We start from the raw sequence: 21,920 nt of genomic DNA, 5'->3' as shown, positions 1-21,920 counted from the left end.
AAGGCACCTTACCAGACTCTACCCACAACTCCATTCCATGCTCTTAACTCTTTTATTAAGGAAATATTCTTAATCCCCAAGTTCTGCAAGAATCACTTTCCTTCACTTTCTTTATACACAAGAAAATAGTCCTACTGTCTTTTGGAAAGAACTGTTCCATCTAACAAGTAAGGCGACTTAAAGCATAAGCAGAACCAGCAGAATAATATAAAGAGACTTTTCCCAAGCCTAAGTCTGACCTACTGAAAAATGATACTGATAACTGCGTAGGCCAGTAGTTTATAAATGATCACAGATCTTCCTCTTATGGGTATTTGATACTTCTAAGGTTAGAAAATAATTATAATGGGGTCATTTCTTTCATCAACACAGGTACCACCTTTCTTCTTCCTTTTCCTTCTCATTTCTATTGCTTCCTCTTCTTGTTCCTCCTTTTCCCTTTTCCCCTACCTATACATTAGAACATCTATGGATACTAGTCAGTCCTAATTATGGCCCCTAAGTTGAATTAAGCTTTCTTTGTAAAATCAAAGGAGTTGGTGCTTAAAGAAAACATAAAGTATTAGAGATAAAGACCTAAAAGGTCATCTATTCCTTCTTTTTCCACATGAAGAAAGTGAGTAAAAGTTAAATGACTTGCCTTAGAACACACAGGTAAAATAGTGGCAGAGATAGAATTTGAATTAACATTCTCTGATTCCAAGTCCAATATTCTTTTCATAACATCACATGGCCCAAACATAAGGAAACCAATGGATGAACAAGTTGTGGTATATGGTTGTAATGGAATATTATTATTGCACCAAAAGAAATCAACAGGATATGAAGTAAAGTAAAACAAAGTCCCTGATCCATTGGTAAAGGTAGTAATCAATAAAGTCTACTCTTCCTTATAGAAAGCAGACAGAAGGAATGTGCTTTCTCAGTCAGTAGCAAAAGATGGTCAGCGAGTGGGGGCAGCTGGGTAGCTCAGTGGATTGAGAATCAGGCCTAGAGACGGGAGGTCCTAGGTTCAAATCTGGCCTCAGACACTTCCCAGCTGTGTGATCCTGGGCAAGTCACTTGACCCCTAGTGCCCACCCTAACCACTCTTCCACCTAGGAGCCAATACAGGAAGTTAAGGGTTTAAAAAAAAAAAAAAAAGGACAGCCCAAGCAGAGGATGGTCCCTCAAGGAAGGGCTAAATCACATATAGGATAAGATATAGGAAGGAATGTCCTGTCCTCCTGGTTAATGGCACATCTGGCTTGCCCTAATCATTCTGCCCCAGTCATTGAAGCTACATTTCACTCATTGTATACTTTAAAGTCATATTTCCTTCTTGACATTATATGAGCTCATTTTATCTTTTTACCTCTTGCTCATATGTAACCATATAAAAACTATACTTCACTTTGGGGCAACTTTCACTAGGAGGGTTTGCCTTGGCCACTAGGTACATTTATCAATCAGTAGATTAATAAATAAATATTGGTTCCATTAATTTGAATTCCTGCATGTCTGGACTTGCTTTGTGAAGTACACCACTTCAGATAATTTCAGAAAAGCCTAGAAAGACTTACATGAATTGATTAAAAGTAAAGTGAGCAGAACCAGAAAAATAGAGTTACTGTTGCTATTTTTTAAAAGCTCCACTACAAATATATAACATAGCAATACTACCAGAAATAGCTTTCTTTGTTGTTTTGTGCTTCATTTCAAAGCTGAAGGAAAAGAAAATATGATTATGTTTAATAAATGAAGATAGAAAAAGGACAAGCAATTGGAAGGAATCTTGTCTCACACATACCAATAGGCTTTCTATCAGGACCAAAGAGAGTAGAAATTCAAATATTGGACAAAGATCTTTCACTTAATTTTGCACTAACAGGAACCACAGCTTCTAATCCAGTAGCACTGACTGACTGTTACAAATACACAAAATGTTGAAATCCTGATAATGGGGTTTTTGTACTATGTTCTTTTGAACGCAGGGAAAACACACTTTCCATGAAAGAATCAAATGTAGAGAAATGAGAAGCATGATATGTATCAGCAATTAACATGGCAGGTTTTTCTAGTGGGTCGCAAGTCGTCAGTGAATGCTCAGATTAACTCCTTAGCAAAATTAGGGGAGATGGGAACAGGGGTGAAGGCCGGTTCAGCTTCTCTCCCTATTGGAGACAACATCACAGACAGACCCAGAAGCCACATTCACAATCAAAGTTCCTTCCTTTTTTCTGGGGAACCTCAATCAGCAGCAGCTTTCTACAGCTGAGATCCCGGGCTGTGACTTTGTGGGAGGGCGGGTGCCCAGAACAGCTGGGGGAAGGACCGGGAAAGAAGATGGTGGGAGAGGGGGGAAGGCTGGGCCCAGGAGAGCAAGAGCGCCCTCCCTTGGCCCTACCAGGTAGGCGGGCTCGACCAGCAGAGCAGGCCAAGCTAAGCCTGGCGGGGATGCATAGCCACCCCAAGCCCCTCCCCTCCCAGCTCGGTAATCATGGCTTCTGACTCCACCAGGCAGCTTTCTGTGCAAACTTTCCCAGCCTAGAAAGAGAGGAAAGAAGTCAGCTGCTAAGAGCCAGGTATGGCCCCACATCCTCTCAGAGCAGGGAAGGAACACCGGGAGAAATATTTTGCAGCCCGAAGCCCCACAGACACAGTAATAAGGAAGTGTGGGGGGATGGGGATGTTGAGGGCAGGGGGAGGGACTCGGACTCTGCTGGGGCCACTCCCTATTACCAAAGCTTCTCTGGGGTTCCGAGCTCCAGACACTGCTAAGCAACATTGCTAGCGCCCAGGTGCCCACAACACTACCATTTCTTCTTTTGCCCCTGGCTGTAGCAGCTTCCGCAGTTGGGAAAGGCTCTGGGAAGGGTTGAAAGGAGACAGAAGCACCGCCCCCCACCAGGCCCTTAGGCCTCCAGAGCTACGAGCTTCACCAGTCTCCTTTCCTAGGATGACGGGTGGGGGTGGGGGTGGGATGCCAGGATCGCATCTCACTTACATGGAGACCCCTTTTTCCTAATGGTAGAGAGTGAGGAATGGGCGAAGAGCGGGGAGAATGACATATTGTCGGGGTTGGGCAAGGGAGAAGGAAAATGGGGGGAGCCAGGGTCCATCAGCTCTTTTCATTGGAGCTGCTCCTGCTGACGTACTCCAAGGCTGGCAATTATTAGGGCGGCTCAAGAAAGGAAGGAGGAAGGAGGGGGAGAAGAGAACTAGGAGGAAGGGAGGGAAGGAGAGTGGGAAAAAGGCGGGGGAGGGGACAAATGGGAGGGGAGGGTACAAGAACTGGACTTAGCATCTACTGAATGACAAATAGCTCTATCTCCAGACCCCCAGTACCCTCAACAAAGTTGCCCTGGCAGATTAGGTACAGAAGTGATCCAAATGGCCGAAGGCAAAAAACGCGCTCCGTGGCACTACTAGCTCAGGTTCCTGAGAACCCCACACCAGGACCAGCCCCGCCCTGCGCCCGGCTACCAACTCTGCCCACAGAATCTACAGCTATGCCGGAGGGTGCGCGCCAAGAGAGGATATGTAGCAGTTTTCACAACCTAGGAATTTTCAGCCTGGAAACTAAATGGGGACCCTTTTTGATTTAAGGCTAATTCGAAGCTCTCTTTCATGGTGACTGGGTGCAAAAACAAAAACAAACAAAAACCACAAAAAACTGATTCCTGTAAATAAGCCTAGTGCTTGGCTGAGGAGCAGGCAAGGTGCCTGCCTTCTCAGCTACAAAGGGCTCTGGATTTTTACAGCTGCTGCTACTGGACTATTTGCAACCATTCCTGGAGGGCTCCACCACTTTGGTCACCCTGCCTCAGGTTTGAAGCTTGGTCCCACACAAAAAGAGGTGAGCACTGGTCATCAGCTCTTCTGCCCCTTAGGCTGTTTTGTTCTATTTCAGTGGTAATCCATGCCTCTGGCCCCAGGTTTCTTCAGTGTCACTTATGTACTATTTGACTTTATTTCTTCTTCCTTCCAGTAACCTTGAAGGAGTTCAAAAAGAATGTGACAGCTAATGGCAAGGTGCCAGTATATTATAAGGTAGGGCCCTTGTCCCTGCAGAAGATGGCTGCAGAACTTTATTCTACCAGTGCTACTACCAACATCACAAACAGTAATTCCACTACCACTGCTACCACAATCACTGCAGCCAATACCAAGAATAGCATCCTTCATCTTCATCAAACAGCACAATCTCCACCACCAGCCCAAGTGCAAAACCTTAACAACAACTTAGAAAGTACGAACTGGCAGTCATTCTATCCCACTCTCCGAGAGAGGTAAGAAGCAAGACCAGATGTATTCAGATTCTGAAAGATCTTACTCCTCACTGGGAAGATATTTTACCATAGGGGACCATTTAAAACTGGGGGAAGAAATGTGTTGTTGAGTAGTGGCTTAATGTCCATACAGCAGCTTCACCACCCTCTGTAGTGCTTGCAAATAAGTATTTGCAAAAGAGGAAGATGGGATAAAGATGTTCTGGCTTTTTTTCTCTTTAACTAGTCTGAAGATCTAGCATCGGCTTTTGTCCAGGTTCATACATACATATATTCTCCAGTGAGAAGGCTGAGAAAATCATAGTATGCTAAAATGTTTGTTAAGATGCAGACCTAAGCATTTTTTTCTCTGCAATTTCCAGGAATGCAATGATGTTCAATAATGAACTCATGGCTGATGTACACTTTATCATTGGCCCTCTGGAGGCATCAAAGCGAGTTCCTGCTCATAAGGTTTGTAGAATTGTTTTCTCCCACATAAACTACTAGAGAAGACCTTTTAGAATGGAATTTCATATAACATGAAATTGTTTCCATACATCTTAATTATACTAAGTCGCCAAAGCCAAATTTGCTTAGATGAAGGTATTCACAGTTCTCTATAGTCTTATTGACTAGTGAATTTAATTAGATTGAGCACAGCTATTTACTGGCAAGATGTTTTTCTTCACAGTATGTGCTGGCAGTTGGCAGCTCTGTCTTCTATGCCATGTTTTACGGCGATCTTGCAGAAGTCAAATCTGAAATCCATATCCCTGATGTGGAACCCGCAGCTTTTCTCATCTTGTTAAAGTAAGTCTTGCCTTGAAATTACAAAGTGGTTATAGGGACTTAGGCTGCATCATCATCAATTAAGGTATACTGAGTGCTCATTAGAGGAAAGGCAGTACACTAAGGACCTATGAAATCGATATTATTTCTAAAACTGCCGGGTAAATCCACTAAGGATAACAATTTAGCTGGTAAATCACTAATCTCCCAAATTCTAAAAGGATATTTTCTGGTAAGTGTATACCCTGCTATTTAAAATAATAATGCTCCACTCCTCCACCAGTGCCTTCTTATATCTTGTGTTTTACTCTGACTAGGTACATGTATAGTGATGAAATTGACCTGGAGGCTGACACTGTGCTTGCAACTCTTTATGCTGCCAAGAAGTATATTGTTCCAGCTTTAGCAAAAGCTTGTGTCCATTTTCTGGAGACTAGTTTAGAGGCAAAAAATGCTTGTGTTTTGCTCTCCCAGAGCCGACTCTTTGAGGAACCTGAATTGACCCAGCGTTGCTGGGAAGTGATTGATGCTCAAGCAGAGATGGCATTAAAATCAGAGGGATTTTGTGAAATAGATCAACAGACATTAGAGATTATCCTGACCAGGGAATCACTAAACACCAAGGAGGTAGTTATCTTTGAAGCTGTTCTGAATTGGGCAGAAGCTGAATGCAAAAGAGAAAGTTTGCCAATTACACCAAGAAATAAGAGGAAAGTGTTGGGAAGAGTTTTATTTTTAGTACGAATTCCAACTATGACACTGGAGGAGTTTGCCAATGGTGCTGCTCAATCAGATATTCTAACCTTGGAAGAGACACGAAGCATATTCCTCTGGTACACAGCTACCAAGAAACCACAGTTGGAGTTTCCACTGACAAAAAGGAAAGGCCTTGCTCCTCAGAGATGCCACCGATTTCAATCATCTGCATATCGGAGCAATCAGTGGAGGTACCGGGGACGATGTGACAGCATCCAGTTTGCGGTAGATAAAAGGATATTTATTGCGGGACTCGGATTATATGGATCAAGCTGTGGGAAAGCTGAGTACAGTGTGAAAATTGAACTTAAACGGTTAAATGTTGTTCTTGCTCATAATCTGACCAAGTTCCTCTCAGATGGATCCAGTAATACATTTTCAGTCTGGTTTGAACATCCAGTTCAAATTGAACAAGACACATTTTATAATGTTAGTGCCATCCTGGATGGTAATGAACTTAGTTACTTTGGTCAAGAGGGAATGACTGAAGTTCAATGTGGAAAAGTGACATTTCAGTTCCAGTGCTCCTCAGATAGTACCAATGGCACTGGAGTCCAAGGAGGACAGATTCCGGAGCTCATTTTCTATGCATGAGACAGTTTATGAGGATTGTATTTCAATACTGCTATGCACATGAAAGGGACTTGTTCAAAACTAGAAAATTCTACAGCTGTTTCATGTTCAGCTATTACATTGCTCTTAAAATAGCAGCCTCTCAGACTAAATGAAAGAATGCTTTTGGATTTAGTCCTATTTTATTTATTCTATATATAGACAACTAACATATAGATTATGGCTGACCTTGAAAAAATGTTATAAAATAAAGCTGTTTATGAACCTATGAAATATAAATCATTTTTGTTTACCCTAAAAATTTGTACATGCAATCATTTTTTTATTCCTTTGTGGAATCATGTTTTAATCATTCGATAGCATACATATCAACAAGATTCAAATAAACCTCAGGACAAAATGGCCCCAGAGATCTTCCAGCTGTATTATCAATTACCCTATGATAATTCCAAGTCACAAAAAAAGATACAAAATCTTGCCCAACTACCAGACTTTCATTTATAATATGAAAGATGCTGCTTTTATTTTCCAAAGTTGTCTGGGTGACTCTGATTTAAAGGAAGTTTGTCATTCAAGTGAAAAACTTTTATTACATTGGCAATCTTGGGTTTTTTTGCTGATATCCCTAAGCTTTCTTCTAAAGAAGAACCCTTGTTCTTTCTTTGGAAACTGGTAGGATCGAACATTAAAATTCAGTTAGTGCTCATCTGAACAGTAACAGGAAGTAATAACTAGTCAGTATCTAACAATAAATAACATTAATTAAATAATGTGTTTTATCTCATCTCAAAAGGTAAAAGATATTCCCCAGGCCACTGATCTAAAAATACCGAATTGTATTAGAATAACAATTTAGAACATGAACATAAACTAATTTCTCAATGAGAGCTTAATCTTATATAGTATAGAACTCTAGAGCTATGGAGAAAGTAATATTTTAAATAATATAATTTAATAATAAAATCTTGTGGGGTTTTTTGAGAATCCATTGCTTAAAATTATAAGGAACAAGCTTGGCTCAAAGAAAAGATAATCTTCTTTGCAAGATAGGACTCATAGGTGAGGAACATTCCATATATTGTCAGATTTTTTTCAATGTATTGCTTAGTTTTGCTGACATTTTCCTCTTTTTCTTTTCTCTTTACAAAAAAAAAACTTTATTAAATGAAATAGTTTTCTGGAAGGGAGAGAATATAGGCTATATGAAAAAATGAAATCCATTATATATAACAAAATTCAGTGGCTTGGGGTATTAAACATGATGGTAGAAATAGGAAGAGGGAATGGACCTATAAGTTCATTAGTATAGTTAAGTCCTAGGTCAGGATATGCCTCCATCAACTAAGATAGGTCAGTACTTTTCCCCCAAATCATAATTTTAAAGAGTTACTTAGGGAGGCTACTAGGTGACCCAGTCCCGGAGATGGGAGGTCCTACGTTCAAATTTACCCTATGGCACTTCCTAGTTGTGTGACCCTGGGCAAATCATTAAAACCCCATTGTCTAGCCCAGTGATGGTGAACCTTTTAGAGACTAAGTGCCCAAACTACAACCTTAACATTGCATGTGAGCCCCCCCCACCTTACCCCAGACAGGGGAGGGAGGAAGTACTCCCACTGGGCTGCTGGGCAGAGGTGGGAGTCACGTGAAAAATGTCCTCAGAAATATGTGGCAAGGGGGAAGGGAGAAGCTCCCTCTGGCACATATGCCATAGGTTTGCCAACACAGCTAGCCCATGCTTCTTTTCTGCCTTGGAACCAATACATCACATTGATTCTAAGACAGAAGGTAAGGATTTAAAAAAGAGAGAGAGAGAAAGAGCAGAGGTATCAAATATACATGGATTCCATGGAGTTTGGCCTAAACCAAATTAAAATGTAATTAGGAAATATTTAACAAAATAACTAAAAATACAATTCATATATGTAGGGTTTATTGGCTCCCATTTCTATTTGAGTTCTATATCACTGGCTGAAGGGTACTGGCCAGAATCAAAAAACCAGAATGTAGTCTGAGGCAGGTCTTGAACCCAGTTTTCCCTTACTTTTAGCCAGCTCTTTATGCACTTCAGCAAGTCGTCTCAATGATGGTACATTGCCAAATTTCAAACAGTAGTGAAAAATCATTCACATAACTAATAAAACCATCTTCATGAAGCAACAGAATAGAGAAAAATCCCAGGCACAATTTTTTATAAATTTCAAGTCATTAAGAATATATTAAGGGCCTTCTCTGTGCCTGGCAATGTTGTAAGCAATAGAGATACAAAGTGGCTATAAAATGAGCAAAAATTTAAAACTAGTTAAAGAAAAGGTAACTACTATGTTTAATGTAGAAAATCAGTTGCTTTATAGAGTATCCTAATCTTCTATGTCCATTTAAAATGGCAGACACACATACAATGCAGGTAATAATTATTTCTAGTACCCTTTTTGCCACTAATCTTGCTGTTTCTGTCACTTTAGAAAAATTTAAAGTTAAATAATTATGATAATGATAGAGTAGATAGATGGCAATATTAATCTAAAAGTTAAAATGTATTAATAAATGAGATTGAGAGTTTCCTAAGCACATATTCATATTAAATTAAAATGATTTCCAAAGTGCCTGCCTTAATCTGTTACCTTTCACACTATTAGCATTGTTAACCAATTGATTCGTTTTGGAAAAACACTGTTATGGTCCCTTGGTGCACAGTGCCTGGGGTAGAATCTATAACACTGATTCCCAAAGTGGGCGCTACCACCCCCTGGTGGGTGCTACAGCAATCCAGGGGAACAGTGATGGCCACAGGTACATTTATCTTTCCTATTAATTGATATTAAAATTTAAAAAAAATTAATTTCCAGGGGGCTAAGAAATATTTTTTCTGGAAAGGGGGCGGTAGGCCAAAAAAGTTTGGGAACCACTGATCTATAACAAGAAAGTTTTGACTAGAGAGATCACTGAGTCTAAACATATCAAATTACTTTAATAAATGCTTTTATCATTATCCTTGCCTCCCCCCACCCCCCCCAGGATTCTGGGATGATGGATGGCCTAGAGGACTCATGAAATTTGACAACTATATCTCAGTTTCTTTTTTTTTTTTTTAAACCCTTGTACTTTCGGTGTATTGTCTCATAGGTGGAAGAGTGGTAAGGGTGGGCAATGGGGGTCAAGTGACTTGCCCAGGGTCACACAGCTGGGAAGTGGCTGAGGCCGGGTTTGAACCTAGGACCTCCTGTCTCTAGGCCTGACTCTCATATATCTCAGTTTCTTGAAAGTCCCTATGCCACAGCCATTTCCAATAAAATTAACAGGTTTTCTGGGGCCTTTCCCCACTCCTGTAATACTGATGCCCTTAGGTTGCTTGACAACCAAAGAACCTCTATCTTCTACTTATTATATCTTCCCCTCATTCCCCTTCCACCAGTCATGCCCCAATCTTATTACTCTTTACATCCTTCTACAGACTCTCATATGCTACCATTTCAGAAAAGGTATATGCAAAGTAGTGTAAAAAGTTACTGAGCAAGTAGAATGCACTACGGTACAGGAAAAGTGCTAGATTTGGAATCTGAAAACATGGGTACAAATGCTAGCTCTGCTACCTGTGTAACTATATATAAGTGACTTCATCTTCCTGGATCTATCTGTAAAATGAAGGGATTGGATTACATGATTTCCAAGATAGCTTCTAAGTCTAAAATCTATGCAGGTCATCAAATTCTATCTTTCTACATGGCCAGGACTAAAAAATCATAATGGAAGCAATTTGTTTGCTTATTTTGCACTAAGAATTAGGCAACTAATCATAATCTTCTAAATGGAATTCTTATGTCTGTGACATAAGATTCCTGACCTTCCTTAGTAGATGACATAATGATCCTTTTCTAGGTAAAATGATAGTTTTGACTACATGATTAATTAAATTGGTGTTAATAATTCTGAGTGCCTAATCTATGGTTTGCCCACCAGAGGGCTAAGGACTGCCCATAATTTATGAACAATTATCCCTGAGATAATGTTGGCAGAAAAATTAAGGGACATAGACAATTCTCAAATGAAGAGTAAGCAGTGGAATAGACTTGGGGTAAGTGACGTCAGCAAGATAGTGTATGATAAACCCAAAGACCCCAATTTTGGGGACAAAAATCCACTATTTGACAAAAACTGTTGGGAAAATTAGAAAACAATATGGGAGAGATTAGGTTTAGATCAACATCTCACACCTTACACCAAGATAAATTCTGAATGGGTGAATGACCTGAATATAAAGAAGAAAACTATAAGTAAATTAGGTCAACACAGAATAGTATACTTGTCAGATCTATGGGAAAGGGAAAATTTTAAAACCAAGCAAGAGTTAGAAAAAACTACAAAATGTAAAATAAATAATTTTGATTATATTAAATCAAAAAGGTTTTGTACAAACAAAAACAATGCAACCAAAATCAGAAGGGAAACAACAAACTGGGAAAAAATTTTTACAATAAAAAAACTCTGACAGAGGTCTCAAATATATAAGGAGTTAAATCAATTGTATAAAAACATCATGCCATTCTCCAATTGATAAAAGGGCAAGGAACATGAATAGGTAATTTTGAGAGAAAGAAATCAAAACTATCAATAAGCACATGAGAAAATGTTCTAAATCTCTAATAATTAGAGAAATGCAAATCAAAACAAATCTGAAGTACCACCTCACACCTAGCAGATTGGCTAAAATGACAGCAGGGGAGAGTAATGAATGTTGAAGGGGATGTGGTCAAATTGGGACATTAATGCAATGCTGGTGGAGTTGTGAACTAATCCAACCATTCTGGATGGCAATTTGGAGCTATGCCCAAAGAACTCTAAAAGACTACCTGCCCTTCGAGCCAGCCATAGCATTGCTGGATTTGTACCCCAAAGAAATCACAGATAAAAAGACTTGTACAAAAATATTTATAGCTGCGCTTTTTGTGTGGCAAAAAACTGGAAAATGAGGTATGTCCTTCAATTGGGGAATGGCTGAACAAATTGTGGTATATGCTGGTGATGGAATACTATTGTGCTCAAAGGAATAATAAAATGTAGGAATTCCATGTGAACTGGAAAGACCTCCAGAAATTGATGCAGAGTGAAAGGAGCAGAGCCAGAACATTGTACACAGAGACCGATACACTGTGGTAAAATCGAAATGTAATGGACTTCTGTTCTAGAAGTAATGCAATGACCCAGGACAATCTGGAGGGACTTATGGAAAAGAACGCTACCCACATTCAGAGGAAGAACTACAGAAGTGGAAACACAGAAGAAAAATCAACCACTTGAACACATGGGTTGATGTGGACATGACTGGGGATATAGACTCGAAACAACCACACCAATGTAACTATCAATAATATGGAAATAAGTCTTGATTGATGACACGTTAAAACCAGTGGAAATTTGCATTGGATTTGGGGGGGGGGGTGAAGGGGTGATGAGTAATCATGGAATTTTTTTCTAAAAAACTAAAATAAAATATGTAAATAAAAAAAATGAAGAGTCAGGTAAAGCTGCCTCCAATTTCTCTCCCTCCCAGTGGCTAAGTGTATAGACTTCCTTTGAAATAAAAACATTCTAGAAGAAACACACACAAAGACATAAGAGCTTCCAAGAGAATAATAAAAGTGGTGCTGACAATATTCATCTGAAAAAAAGAGTTAGATTTGATTGGGAAAAAACTCCATAACCCTCTATTCAAGACAGTAATCCCAGAAAATTTTATATAAGCACAACAGTTTCTAAGATATGCAACTACCCCACAAATTGCCTCCAAAAGGAATGGTCATCTCCCAAAACCCACATCTGGTAATACCTTCAACCAAATATTCAAGTTTCTGTACTCAAAGTAGGTCTTAAATATGATGGGCTTTTTATAGTTTTTACAAAATTTCCTTACCTGGGAAATCTCTGGATTTTCAAGTGCTCTTTCCCTATCGCTTCTATTTCTTCAAAGACCATGGCACTTTATTCTCTGGCTTTTAAAAAACCAATACTCTTTCAGAAAACAAGCACTGTCCAAATACTCAGACAACAAAAACATACCTATTGCTGGAGCATTGATGCAGAGTTCTCTGGCCAAAAGAAGAAATGTTTTCCCCAGCACATAAACATTCACCTATTAAAACAAACCCAAAACTTTGAGTTTATATTTTTAACAGAAATATTTTTAAAAGGTATTCCACTATAAAACAGAAACAACAGTAGTTTGACTATTTATAACTCTGTGATAGCAACAACAAAATCTTTTATTTTAAATAGTGTATATATAACTTGTACTTTTGACATAACTTCTCTTCATTTTCACAACCAGTTCCAAACTATTTTTCCAACCTTATCTCACTCTCATCCCCTTTTACATTCATATTTCAACTATACTGAAAGCTATCCTATATCAACATGCACTTAATTCTCTTGTCTCCATGTACCTACACAAGCACTTAAAATGGATTCCCTCAGCATCCCTACCTACTGAAATTTTTCTTTTCCAAGAAAGTTGCCATCTCCAGAAAGTTGTTTATTTTCCCCTGAGATTAAAGTGTTCTTTCCTTCCTTGCATTTTCTTATAGTACTTTACCTGGCTCCTTTGTTTGCCCTGATCACATTTTATCTTGTATGATATTTATTTCTGTACATTTCTCTCTAATATACTCAAATTTCAGCTGAATACTTTGTCTCATTTTATTTAACATTTACTGAGTACTTTTCTCTTCTGCTCTTCTCACATTATAAAGATGCCTTCTACTATCTCTTTCATGCCTGCCTCTAATGGAGAGGTAGGTAGCCTTTCCAAATCCCATTATGTATATATGTATGCATGTACGTACATACATATACATATACATATGTATGTGTATGTATATGTATGTGTATGTATGTAGATATAGATATAGACATAGACATAGACAGAGATAGAGACAGAGAGAGAGAGAGAGAGAGAGAGAGAGAGAGAGAGAGAGAGAGAGAGATAGACAAGTGATTCCATTCTATCCTATGGAATGTCCCTCTATCATCCTGACTCTTATTTATGTTCAGTCTCTGTCTACTGATCCCTTCCCTATTGCCTACAAACATGTCTATATCTTCACCCATCAAAAAATCATCACTTGATCTATGCATCGCTATTATCATCCCATATCTCCCCTGCTTTTTGTGGGTTATAGTCCTTGAGAAGGATATCTTTAAAAAAAAAAAAAAAAAAAAGAGGCTATCTACTATAAAGGCCCTTTACTTCTCTGCCTCTCACTTTAAAAAAAAAAAAACTCTTACCTTCTTTCTTAGTATCAGTTCTAAGACAGAAGAGTGGCAAGGGTTAGGCAGGCAATTGGGGTTAAGTGACTTAAACAGGGTCACAGAGCTAGGAAGTATCTGAGGTCAAATTTGAACCCAGATCCTCCCAACTCCTGGCCTGGTGCTCTATCCACTATGCTACCCTAGCTGTCCCTCTCATTCTCTTCTTAAGCCTCTGAAGTTAGGCTTCAAAACTTATAATTCAACTAATACTACTCTCTCTAAAGTTACTAATCTCTTAATTCTCAAATCTAATGTCCTTTTCTCCATTTCATTGATGAAAGTGAAGATTTCAGAGAAACATGGAAAAACTTCTATGAATTTTTACCAAGTTAGAACCAGGAAAACAATTTGTACAGTGACATATTGTAAAAACAAACAGCTTTGAAAGATTTGGGAACTCTGATAACCATGATGTCCAAACATGATCCTAGAAAACTAATAATGAAGAATGAATGAATATGTGTGTATGCACATTATATACATGTGTATGAAAGGAGAGCTACATGTGTATATGTGTATATTTGTTTTTTAAAAAACACACTGTTTTTTTCTTTTAGACATGGCCAATGTGGAAATTGTTTTGCTTGACTATGTAGATTTCTTTAACAAGGTTTTTATTTTTCCTTCATTCTCAATTGAGGGACAAGGGAAGGGGAGGGAGAAAGGAGATGGATTTCTGCTGACTGGAAAAAAATAAGAAAAATTTATAAGTGATCTTTTAATTTCCAAATCTAATGACCTATTCTCAATCCTTATCCTACTTGACCTCTTTGCAGCCTTTGAAACTAGTCATCACTCTCTTCTCTTTGATTTTCTCTTTTCTCTAGACTTTTAGGACACTGCACTCTCCAGATTCTCCTACCTCCTCTGTCTCCTTCTTTTACTTCTTAGTCTCCTTTGCTGGATCTATCCAGATGACCCATTAGGCTATATCCTAGGCCTTCTTTTTTATATCTCTGTACTATTTCACATGGTGATCTCATCAGCTCCTATATATTCAATTATCAGCTCTATACTGATAACTCTCAAAACTACTCATCCAGCCCAAACCTTTCTACTGATCTCCAGTCTTTTCTCTCCAACTGCCTTTCACATATCTTGACCTGAAGGCCCTATAGCCACCTTAAACTCATTATTTCCAAAACTGAACTCATCTATTCTCCAAAACCCTTTCTTCTTCCAGATTTCCTTATTACTGTTGGGGGTAACACCATCATCCCCATCATTCAGGCTCACAATCCAGATGTCATCTTTGAATTCTGTCACCTTCTCTATCCAAACTATTGCCAAGGCCTGTCCATTGAACTTCTGTAACATTGTTTGCATATATTTTTCTCTTCTAACACTGATAACTATCCTGGTGTAGGCCCTCATCACCTTACTCCTAGTCTACTAAAAGTCTATTGGTTGGTCTCCCTGTCATGTAAGTCTTTTTTTTTTTTAAAACCCTTGTACTTCGGTGTATTGTCTCATAGGTGGAAGATTGGTAAGAGTGGGCAATGGGGGTCAAGTGACTTGCCCAGGGTCACACAGCTGGGAAGTGGCTGAGGCCGGGTTTGAACCTAGGACCTCCTGTCTCTAGGCCTGACTCTCACTCCACTGAGCTACCCAGCTGCCCCCTGTAAGTCTTATATATATATATATATATATATATATATATATAACCTATTCCAATCTATTCTTCATTCAGCTGTCTGGCAGTGAACTCCCCACTCAATAAACCCTAATTTATTTAGAATTACCATATAACATAAATATTAATGTACATGTAACCCAGCTATATAAAGAAACCTACCCATTTATAGAAACTAGAAATAACAAAAAAAAATCTGTCCTTTTGTTTCTTTTCCTACTGCTACTGGCTCTACATCACATCCTTATTATTTCTCATCTAGACTATTTACAATAGCTTCTTCCTAACCAATATTCTTACTTCTCCATCCTTATCCTTCCTAGATATGTCATGAGGTCCATCTTGCTAAAGTATAATGCAGATCATATTACATATACCTCCTCTCCCCTACACCCAATCAAACAGTTTGAATGCATCACAAAATCACAGAATTTCTGCACTTGAACTCATATGATCCTATCTATACTTGAAGAGGAATCCCCTCTACATTTTCAAAAGACAATTAGTTCTTACCCCAGTGTCCTACACCACTGTATAGAGTAACCTGTAATGAGCCCCAGATTATTCATTTACAAAAAAAATCTCATTTTCTGATCCACTGGTCCCCCGGCCCTAAACACTAAAGATGGCTTTATCTTGAACATGGCTTTATCTTAAACATCTTTTTTCTCATACCTTCCATTCTTTGTACTCGAGGAAATCTGATTTTCTCCATTAGACAACACATCCCAAGTCAACATCTCTAGTAACAAGGATGCTTTCATGCTACTAACACTCTAGGTCAGGAGGAAAAGAAGACAGACTTCTTACTCCTCACTGGCCTCTTTTAGATCTTTCCTCTGTCACAATTACTCAGGAATCCCTCTTCTCCTTTGAGGTTCACATAATCTGCCTATATCACCCTATTCTAATCTAATAAGCAAACAACAAATATCTACTAAACATTTACATTGTTCTAAACAAAATAAATGCAAAGGTCACTTTCTGTCCTTTTTCAAGAAGTTCAATATCTGTCTAAACCATCTGAACCCTTGCATAAGATAGAGTACAAAGTCCTCAGCACATTTAAAAAAATACATACATGCATATATGTGTGTGTGTGTGTGTATATATATATATATATATATATATATATATAGAGAGAGAGAGAGAGAGAGAGAGAGAGAGAGAGAGAGAGATTATTTATTTTCTGATTTAGATATAAGACCATTCCCAAAGAGCTCCCTCTTGTCTCCTCCTCCTTAGCTCATATCATTTGGACAACTTCCTCTTCTAGTTCTTCTTGTCTCACCAGAAGAGTTGGAGCTTCTTGCCAAGGCCTACTCCACATGCATCCTTAATCTCCTCTACTCCTATCTTTTTCCATTTGCCCCTAATGACTTTCTTCCTATTGTCTATGAATGACCCATCCTTAAAGCCCTTCATAACCCAGCCACTCCCTACTTTATCAATCTTCTTACTCTTCACCAGTATTCTCTAATACAGTGATATTTGCCTCTTTGCCATTCCTCACATACAATATTCTATCTCACAATTCTGGGAATTTTCACTGGCTATCCCTCCTTTCCCACCCTTTATACATAGAACTCTCTCCTTCCTCATCTGATTCTCTTAGATCTTCTCTGATTTCAAGTACCAACTAAAATCCCACCTACTGCAAATGACTTTCTAAAACCCTCTTAATGCCAGGGTCTCATGATAAAAAATGCTATCCACCACTAGAACTGATGGAATCTGAATACAAACCATTTTTCATCTTATTTTCTTAAGGAGCATTTCTCATATGTGTAATATGTCTTTTACAATATGACAAATGTGAAAATATGCATTACATAATAGCACATATAAATAACCTATATCAAATTGCTATCTCACAGAAGGGAGGGAAAGAATTTTGGATAGCAAAATGCCAGAAAACAAATGTCAAAAATTGTTTCTACGTGTAATTGGGGAAAAATAAAATAAAATAGTACTGGAGGGGGGGGAAAAGCTAGTATCTTTCATCTAAAATAATCTATGATCTCTCCTGACTTTATATTGTTTGGACGTGATTGTTGATATTTTGTCTCCCCCTATTACACTGTAATCTTCTTGAGAGTAGAAATTTTGTTGTTGTTTAGGTTTTTTTTCCCCTTTGTATCTCTACTGATTAGCACAGTGCCTAGCACATAATAGGAAGTATTTAGTAAATCTTGCTGACTTGACCTCATTACCTAATACCTTTGGTTTCTAAATCAATGAATAGCTTTTAGAGGCAATGTGGTATAATTCATTTGGAATTGTGAAGATAGTTTTAACTCTGGTTTTCTAGTCATAGAACTTTTAAACAGTAGTTTCCTTTTCTGCTTAATGGGAATAATACAGTAGTAACTAACTTACAGGATTATTTTAAGAATAAAAATAGATAATATTTGACTCCCTCTACTACCATCCTCAGTAATTTCTCTCCCTTAAGGTTAAAGCTATCCAAATTTAACAACAAATCTGGAGGCTGCTAGCCATTATGTACCAACCAACAATTCACCCATCTTTCTTAATGAGTTCAGTACCTGGCTCACAGTCTACAATCTGTTTCAGCCCTAAGCCTCTACTCCACCTCAGCTATGCCAAAGAGGACTACATTCTTGATCCTGCCATCATCCACAAAACACTTGTTTATGATCACCAAAATTCCTTCATGGAATTTTGATTTGGCTCACTTTCTTCTCTAATCTCTCCATCCCTCAGCCTACATTCTCCTCCTTTGTCAATCTTGAGCCTTTCACAAACCAGTTCAACTCTATGTTATCTTCTCTGGGCAACTAAGTAGTGCAGTGGATACTATTGGGCATGGAGTCAGGAAGGCCTATCTTTTTTTAGTTCAAATATGACCTCAGATACTGAATAGCTTTGTAATGCTGGACAAGACACTGTTTGCCTCCATTTCTTCTTCTGTAAAATGGTGGAGAAGGAAATGGCAAACTACTCTAGTATCTCTGCCAAAAAAAAACAAAACCCAAAAAACTCAAAAGGAGTCACATATATGACTTAAAACAACTGAACCACAAAAGAATCCTCTCTATTCTAGTCTTCAATCTCTTGTAACCTTGTCATGTTGACCATCATATTTTGACAAACCTCAAACTTAAGGTTTATTTATTTACCCCATCTACCTCCCTCACTCCAATTTAAGTTCTGTTGAACAGGGCTAAAGGAAGTATAGAATTGTGACTACTGGGTTCGCTACAACCTTATGATACCTAATTTCAACTGAGAAATCACCAAAGCAAAGCATTCTACTCTTCCCTAAACAATTCAGTCTCCCACAAACCATAGCAAGTGCTCCAAATTTCTTGTTTCAAGGCTCTTAAAATCTTTTTAGATCCTCAACAATATTAAGAAATAATATTTCTCTGGTCTAAAAATTCTTTTTTCCATACTTTCATGTTGAATAGTGAAATGAAGACAAAAAAGATCTTTCTTAGGGAAATGGTAAGTAAAATTTAGATTGGGCTCCAGGCACACCTTTTCTTTGTCCATCCCCAGAAGCAATGATTCACTCATCTCCACTGGAAAAGGATTAAGATACTGAGAGAGGAGCAGAATGAATAAGATGGTGGTTTGTTACTCAACTATTCTAAAATGTTAACCTCAAACTGGATTTCTACTTCTCATTTTTTTCTTCAAGATTCATATAATATGAATTATCAAATGGTCTTGAGGAGAAAGTATGTCAGAAGACATGGGGAAATTATATTAATTTAATTTGGAGAGAAACATCTTTCTCCAAACTAGAAATGGCTTGGATATTAATGTTAAAAAAATTCTCTGTGGCAGGCTTAGTGCATAAAAACTATAACACAGTTGAATATTGATATATTCTTTATACAATGACATGTGAAAAAAAAACAGTGAAAGAATTAGATATTCTGTTCAGTGTAACTATCTCTCAACCATCATCTCAAATGCATGCACCTCTCCCCTCAAATGAAAATGAAATAAAAACAAACCTCTGAATAGTAAAAATACATAAATCTGGCAAATATGGCTAACCACATCAAAAATATATCTCATTCTACACTGAGTTCTTCACCTCTCTATCAAAAGGTGGGTAGCATGTTTCATCATTAGTCCTCTGGAATTATGGTTTATAATTACACTGAACAGAGTATCTAATTCTTTCACTGTTTTTTTCACATATCATTGTATAAATTCTTCTGTTTCTGTTTCATTCACTCTGTGTCAGTTCATAGAAGTCTTCTCAGGCTTCTCCAAAACTATCCCCTTTATCATTTAATATAGTATTCCATTACATTTATATATCATAACTTATTCAGACATTCTCCAACTTATGAGCAATCTTCTCAGATTCTCATTCTTAACACCTCAAAATGAATTATAAATATTTTTGTACAAACTTAATAGTTTGTTTTACTTAGGACTAATCCTTCCCCTAACTAATCCCCTCTAACTCCCCCAATTCTTTCCCCTCCTATTTTCTTGTTAAAAAAAAATATATATATATATATATATATGTATTGTGTGTGTGTGTGTGCACACACACACACATACACATATAAGTTCTTCCTTCCTTTGACCAGTTCAAATGAAAATGAAGTTCAAGTGTCAAATTCTCCTTTCCTAACCCTAATTTGTACAGATATGTCTATTGTACATATGATTATGTGAGAAAATTACATGATTGTGTAAGAAAATTTTCCCTAACCTTTCTTAGATGATCAACATATACAAGAACAGCCTAGGGCTGCCTGGAATTAGCCTCTTTATAACCCTAGATGATGACCAAGTTCAGAGAGGACACATGAAGCATCTACCCATATTAGAATGTAAGCAGTTTATTCTTTAGGTCTTTATCATTATACACTTATGTTTACCTTTTTAATGTTTCTCTTAATGCCTGTGTGTGAACTGCAAAGTTTCTATGTAGTTCTGGCCTTTTTATCGTACCCAGACGTCCATTTTCTTCCCTGAAGTATTATACTAAGTTTTTCAAGGTAACTTATTTTTGGCTCTGTCTATAATCATTGCCTTCTAGAATATCATATTCCAAGCCTCTGTCCCCTTCAAAGTGGTGGCTGCTGAATAATGTGTGAACCTGACAGGATTTAATTTTTTCTGTTTGCTTTAAGTATTTTTCTTTGAACTGGAGGCACTAACTTTTGGTTAAAATGTTCCTAGAAGTTTTCATTTGGGGGTTTCTTTCAGGAGATAACCAGTGGATTTTTTTTCTATTTCCACTTTGTTTCTATTTCCACTCTGGTTCTAGAAGTCTGGACAGTTTTCTTTTAAGATTTTTTTAATATGATGCCTATTGTTTTGGCTATGATACATATGATATATTTTCTTCTACTTTTTCCTTTCTCATGACTTTGTGTTAGTACTTTTCTGTTGTCTAATGGGGTCATTGGCTTCTATTTGATCCACTGTAGTTTTAGGGACTTTGTTGTTTGGGCAAGATACCCCTTTTAACATCTTCCATAGTTCCAATTACTTTTCTAATTCTTTTCTCAAGAGCTCTCATTTTACTGATAAAAAGTTTTAAACTCTTTTTTTTAAATATTGATTTTAATCTCATTCAGGAATTCTATCTAAATTGGTGTTTTTCTTTGAGGCTTTGCTTGTAGATTGTAAAAGGGAATTCTTTGTTCTTTCTGAGTTTACACTTGTGAAAGGGAATTCTTTATTAGTTAAGAGAACTCACAAGTCACTTACTTGGAGAACTCCACCCTTTTAACTCAAACTGTGAATCCTATGATCAGAGTTTATATACCCTCAGAATCAGCCAGGAATCTGTAAGCCCTTTTGATGAGTATTCACCCCTCCAGAAGGTGAGAACTGATTCCCATAAACATTGGCCCCTGGGCAGTGCTAGACAATTTAGAAACTGCGATAGGCCCCTGTGAAGAGCGGCAGGCATGAGAAATCACCATAAAAAGTCATGAATCCTGCGGCTTCAGTCAGTCTTGTGGAGAAAGTCCCCTGACTGGAAAGAGACTTCGAGGGAGCTTTGCAGGAGACTGCGGCTTGGATCATGGGCTTGGAGCTCGGTTTCAACTTGAACTCTGACTCCTGGACTACTTTATGGGTGAGTGAAAGGCTCTCACTTCTCTTCTCGTTTCTGGAGAGACTGGCTTCCATCTTGGAGGAGGCCATGTGATTACTCCCTACAGGCCTTCCTGGTTGAGAACTAATTAATCTGTGCCTGGATTAAGACAGGATAGATAACTTTTCTATCCCCTTCACATTTCTCTACTTTATTGTTTCCTCTCTATATTGTAAATAAATTTCTGACTCAAGATATAATAAATATTGGTGACCACATAATCTCATAAAATTGTTTTCACCTTTACAAGATATTTTAGAGTCATTTTATTTTTCTGGATTTGTGTCCTCAGTGTTTTTGTCACTATAATTGATTTTTATGATTGTTTTGAGCCCACTTCTTGACTTTGGACTTAATTTCAGGGCTGGGCTCTGTATAACTTCTAGAAGGAATATCTGAGCTCATCCTGTTCTTAATGTCTTTGGATATTCAGTATTGTGTTATTCTAGAATCTCAGGGACAACTCTGGCTGAGAACCTGCAAGTTTTCAGTACCTACAGTGGTCTAA

General features: G+C 37.9%; 2 protein-coding genes across 4 annotated transcripts in view; one reads left to right on the top strand and one right to left on the bottom strand.

Moving 5' to 3' along the window:
• BRF1 (BRF1 RNA polymerase III transcription initiation factor subunit) overlaps positions 1-21,920 on the bottom strand; it is a 195,085-nt gene that overhangs the window by 102,794 nt on the left and 70,371 nt on the right. For 2 of the 3 annotated variants that reach the window (XM_044664725.1, XM_044664726.1), the window contains one exon: positions 12,429-12,501. In XM_044664725.1, coding sequence (XP_044520660.1) covers positions 12,429-12,501 — 73 coding nt within the window. Of the gene's footprint in view, positions 1-12,428; positions 12,502-18,813; positions 18,877-21,920 lie in introns of all 3 variants that reach the window. The other variant, XM_044664724.1, reaches the window with a different exon arrangement.
• BTBD6 (BTB domain containing 6) lies at positions 2,492-6,697 on the top strand. Its single transcript, XM_044664727.1, has 6 exons — positions 2,492-2,564; positions 3,744-3,838; positions 3,971-4,271; positions 4,634-4,724; positions 4,945-5,063; positions 5,360-6,697. The coding sequence occupies exons 3-6, from the start codon at positions 4,057-4,059 to the stop codon at positions 6,390-6,392; spliced, it is 1,458 nt and encodes a 485-aa protein (XP_044520662.1). The 5' UTR covers positions 2,492-2,564; positions 3,744-3,838; positions 3,971-4,056; the 3' UTR covers positions 6,393-6,697.

Source organism: Gracilinanus agilis, chromosome 2, assembly GCF_016433145.1.
Source record: "Gracilinanus agilis isolate LMUSP501 chromosome 2, AgileGrace, whole genome shotgun sequence".
NCBI lineage: Eukaryota > Metazoa > Chordata > Mammalia > Didelphimorphia > Didelphidae > Gracilinanus > Gracilinanus agilis.
Note: the sequence above shows the minus strand (reverse complement) of the source record. Positions and strands in the feature narration are given on the sequence as shown.

Excerpts from the sequence above, each read along its gene's own strand:
- BTBD6 (XM_044664727.1), top strand. The coding sequence starts at position 4,057 with ATGGCTGCAGAACTTTATTCTACCAGTGCTACTACCAACATCACAAAC. Across the intron at positions 4,272-4,633 it reads TATCCCACTCTCCGAGAGAG|GAATGCAATGATGTTCAATA; the intron begins GTAAGAAGCAAG and ends TGCAATTTCCAG. Across the intron at positions 4,725-4,944 it reads AGCGAGTTCCTGCTCATAAG|TATGTGCTGGCAGTTGGCAG; the intron begins GTTTGTAGAATT and ends TTTTCTTCACAG.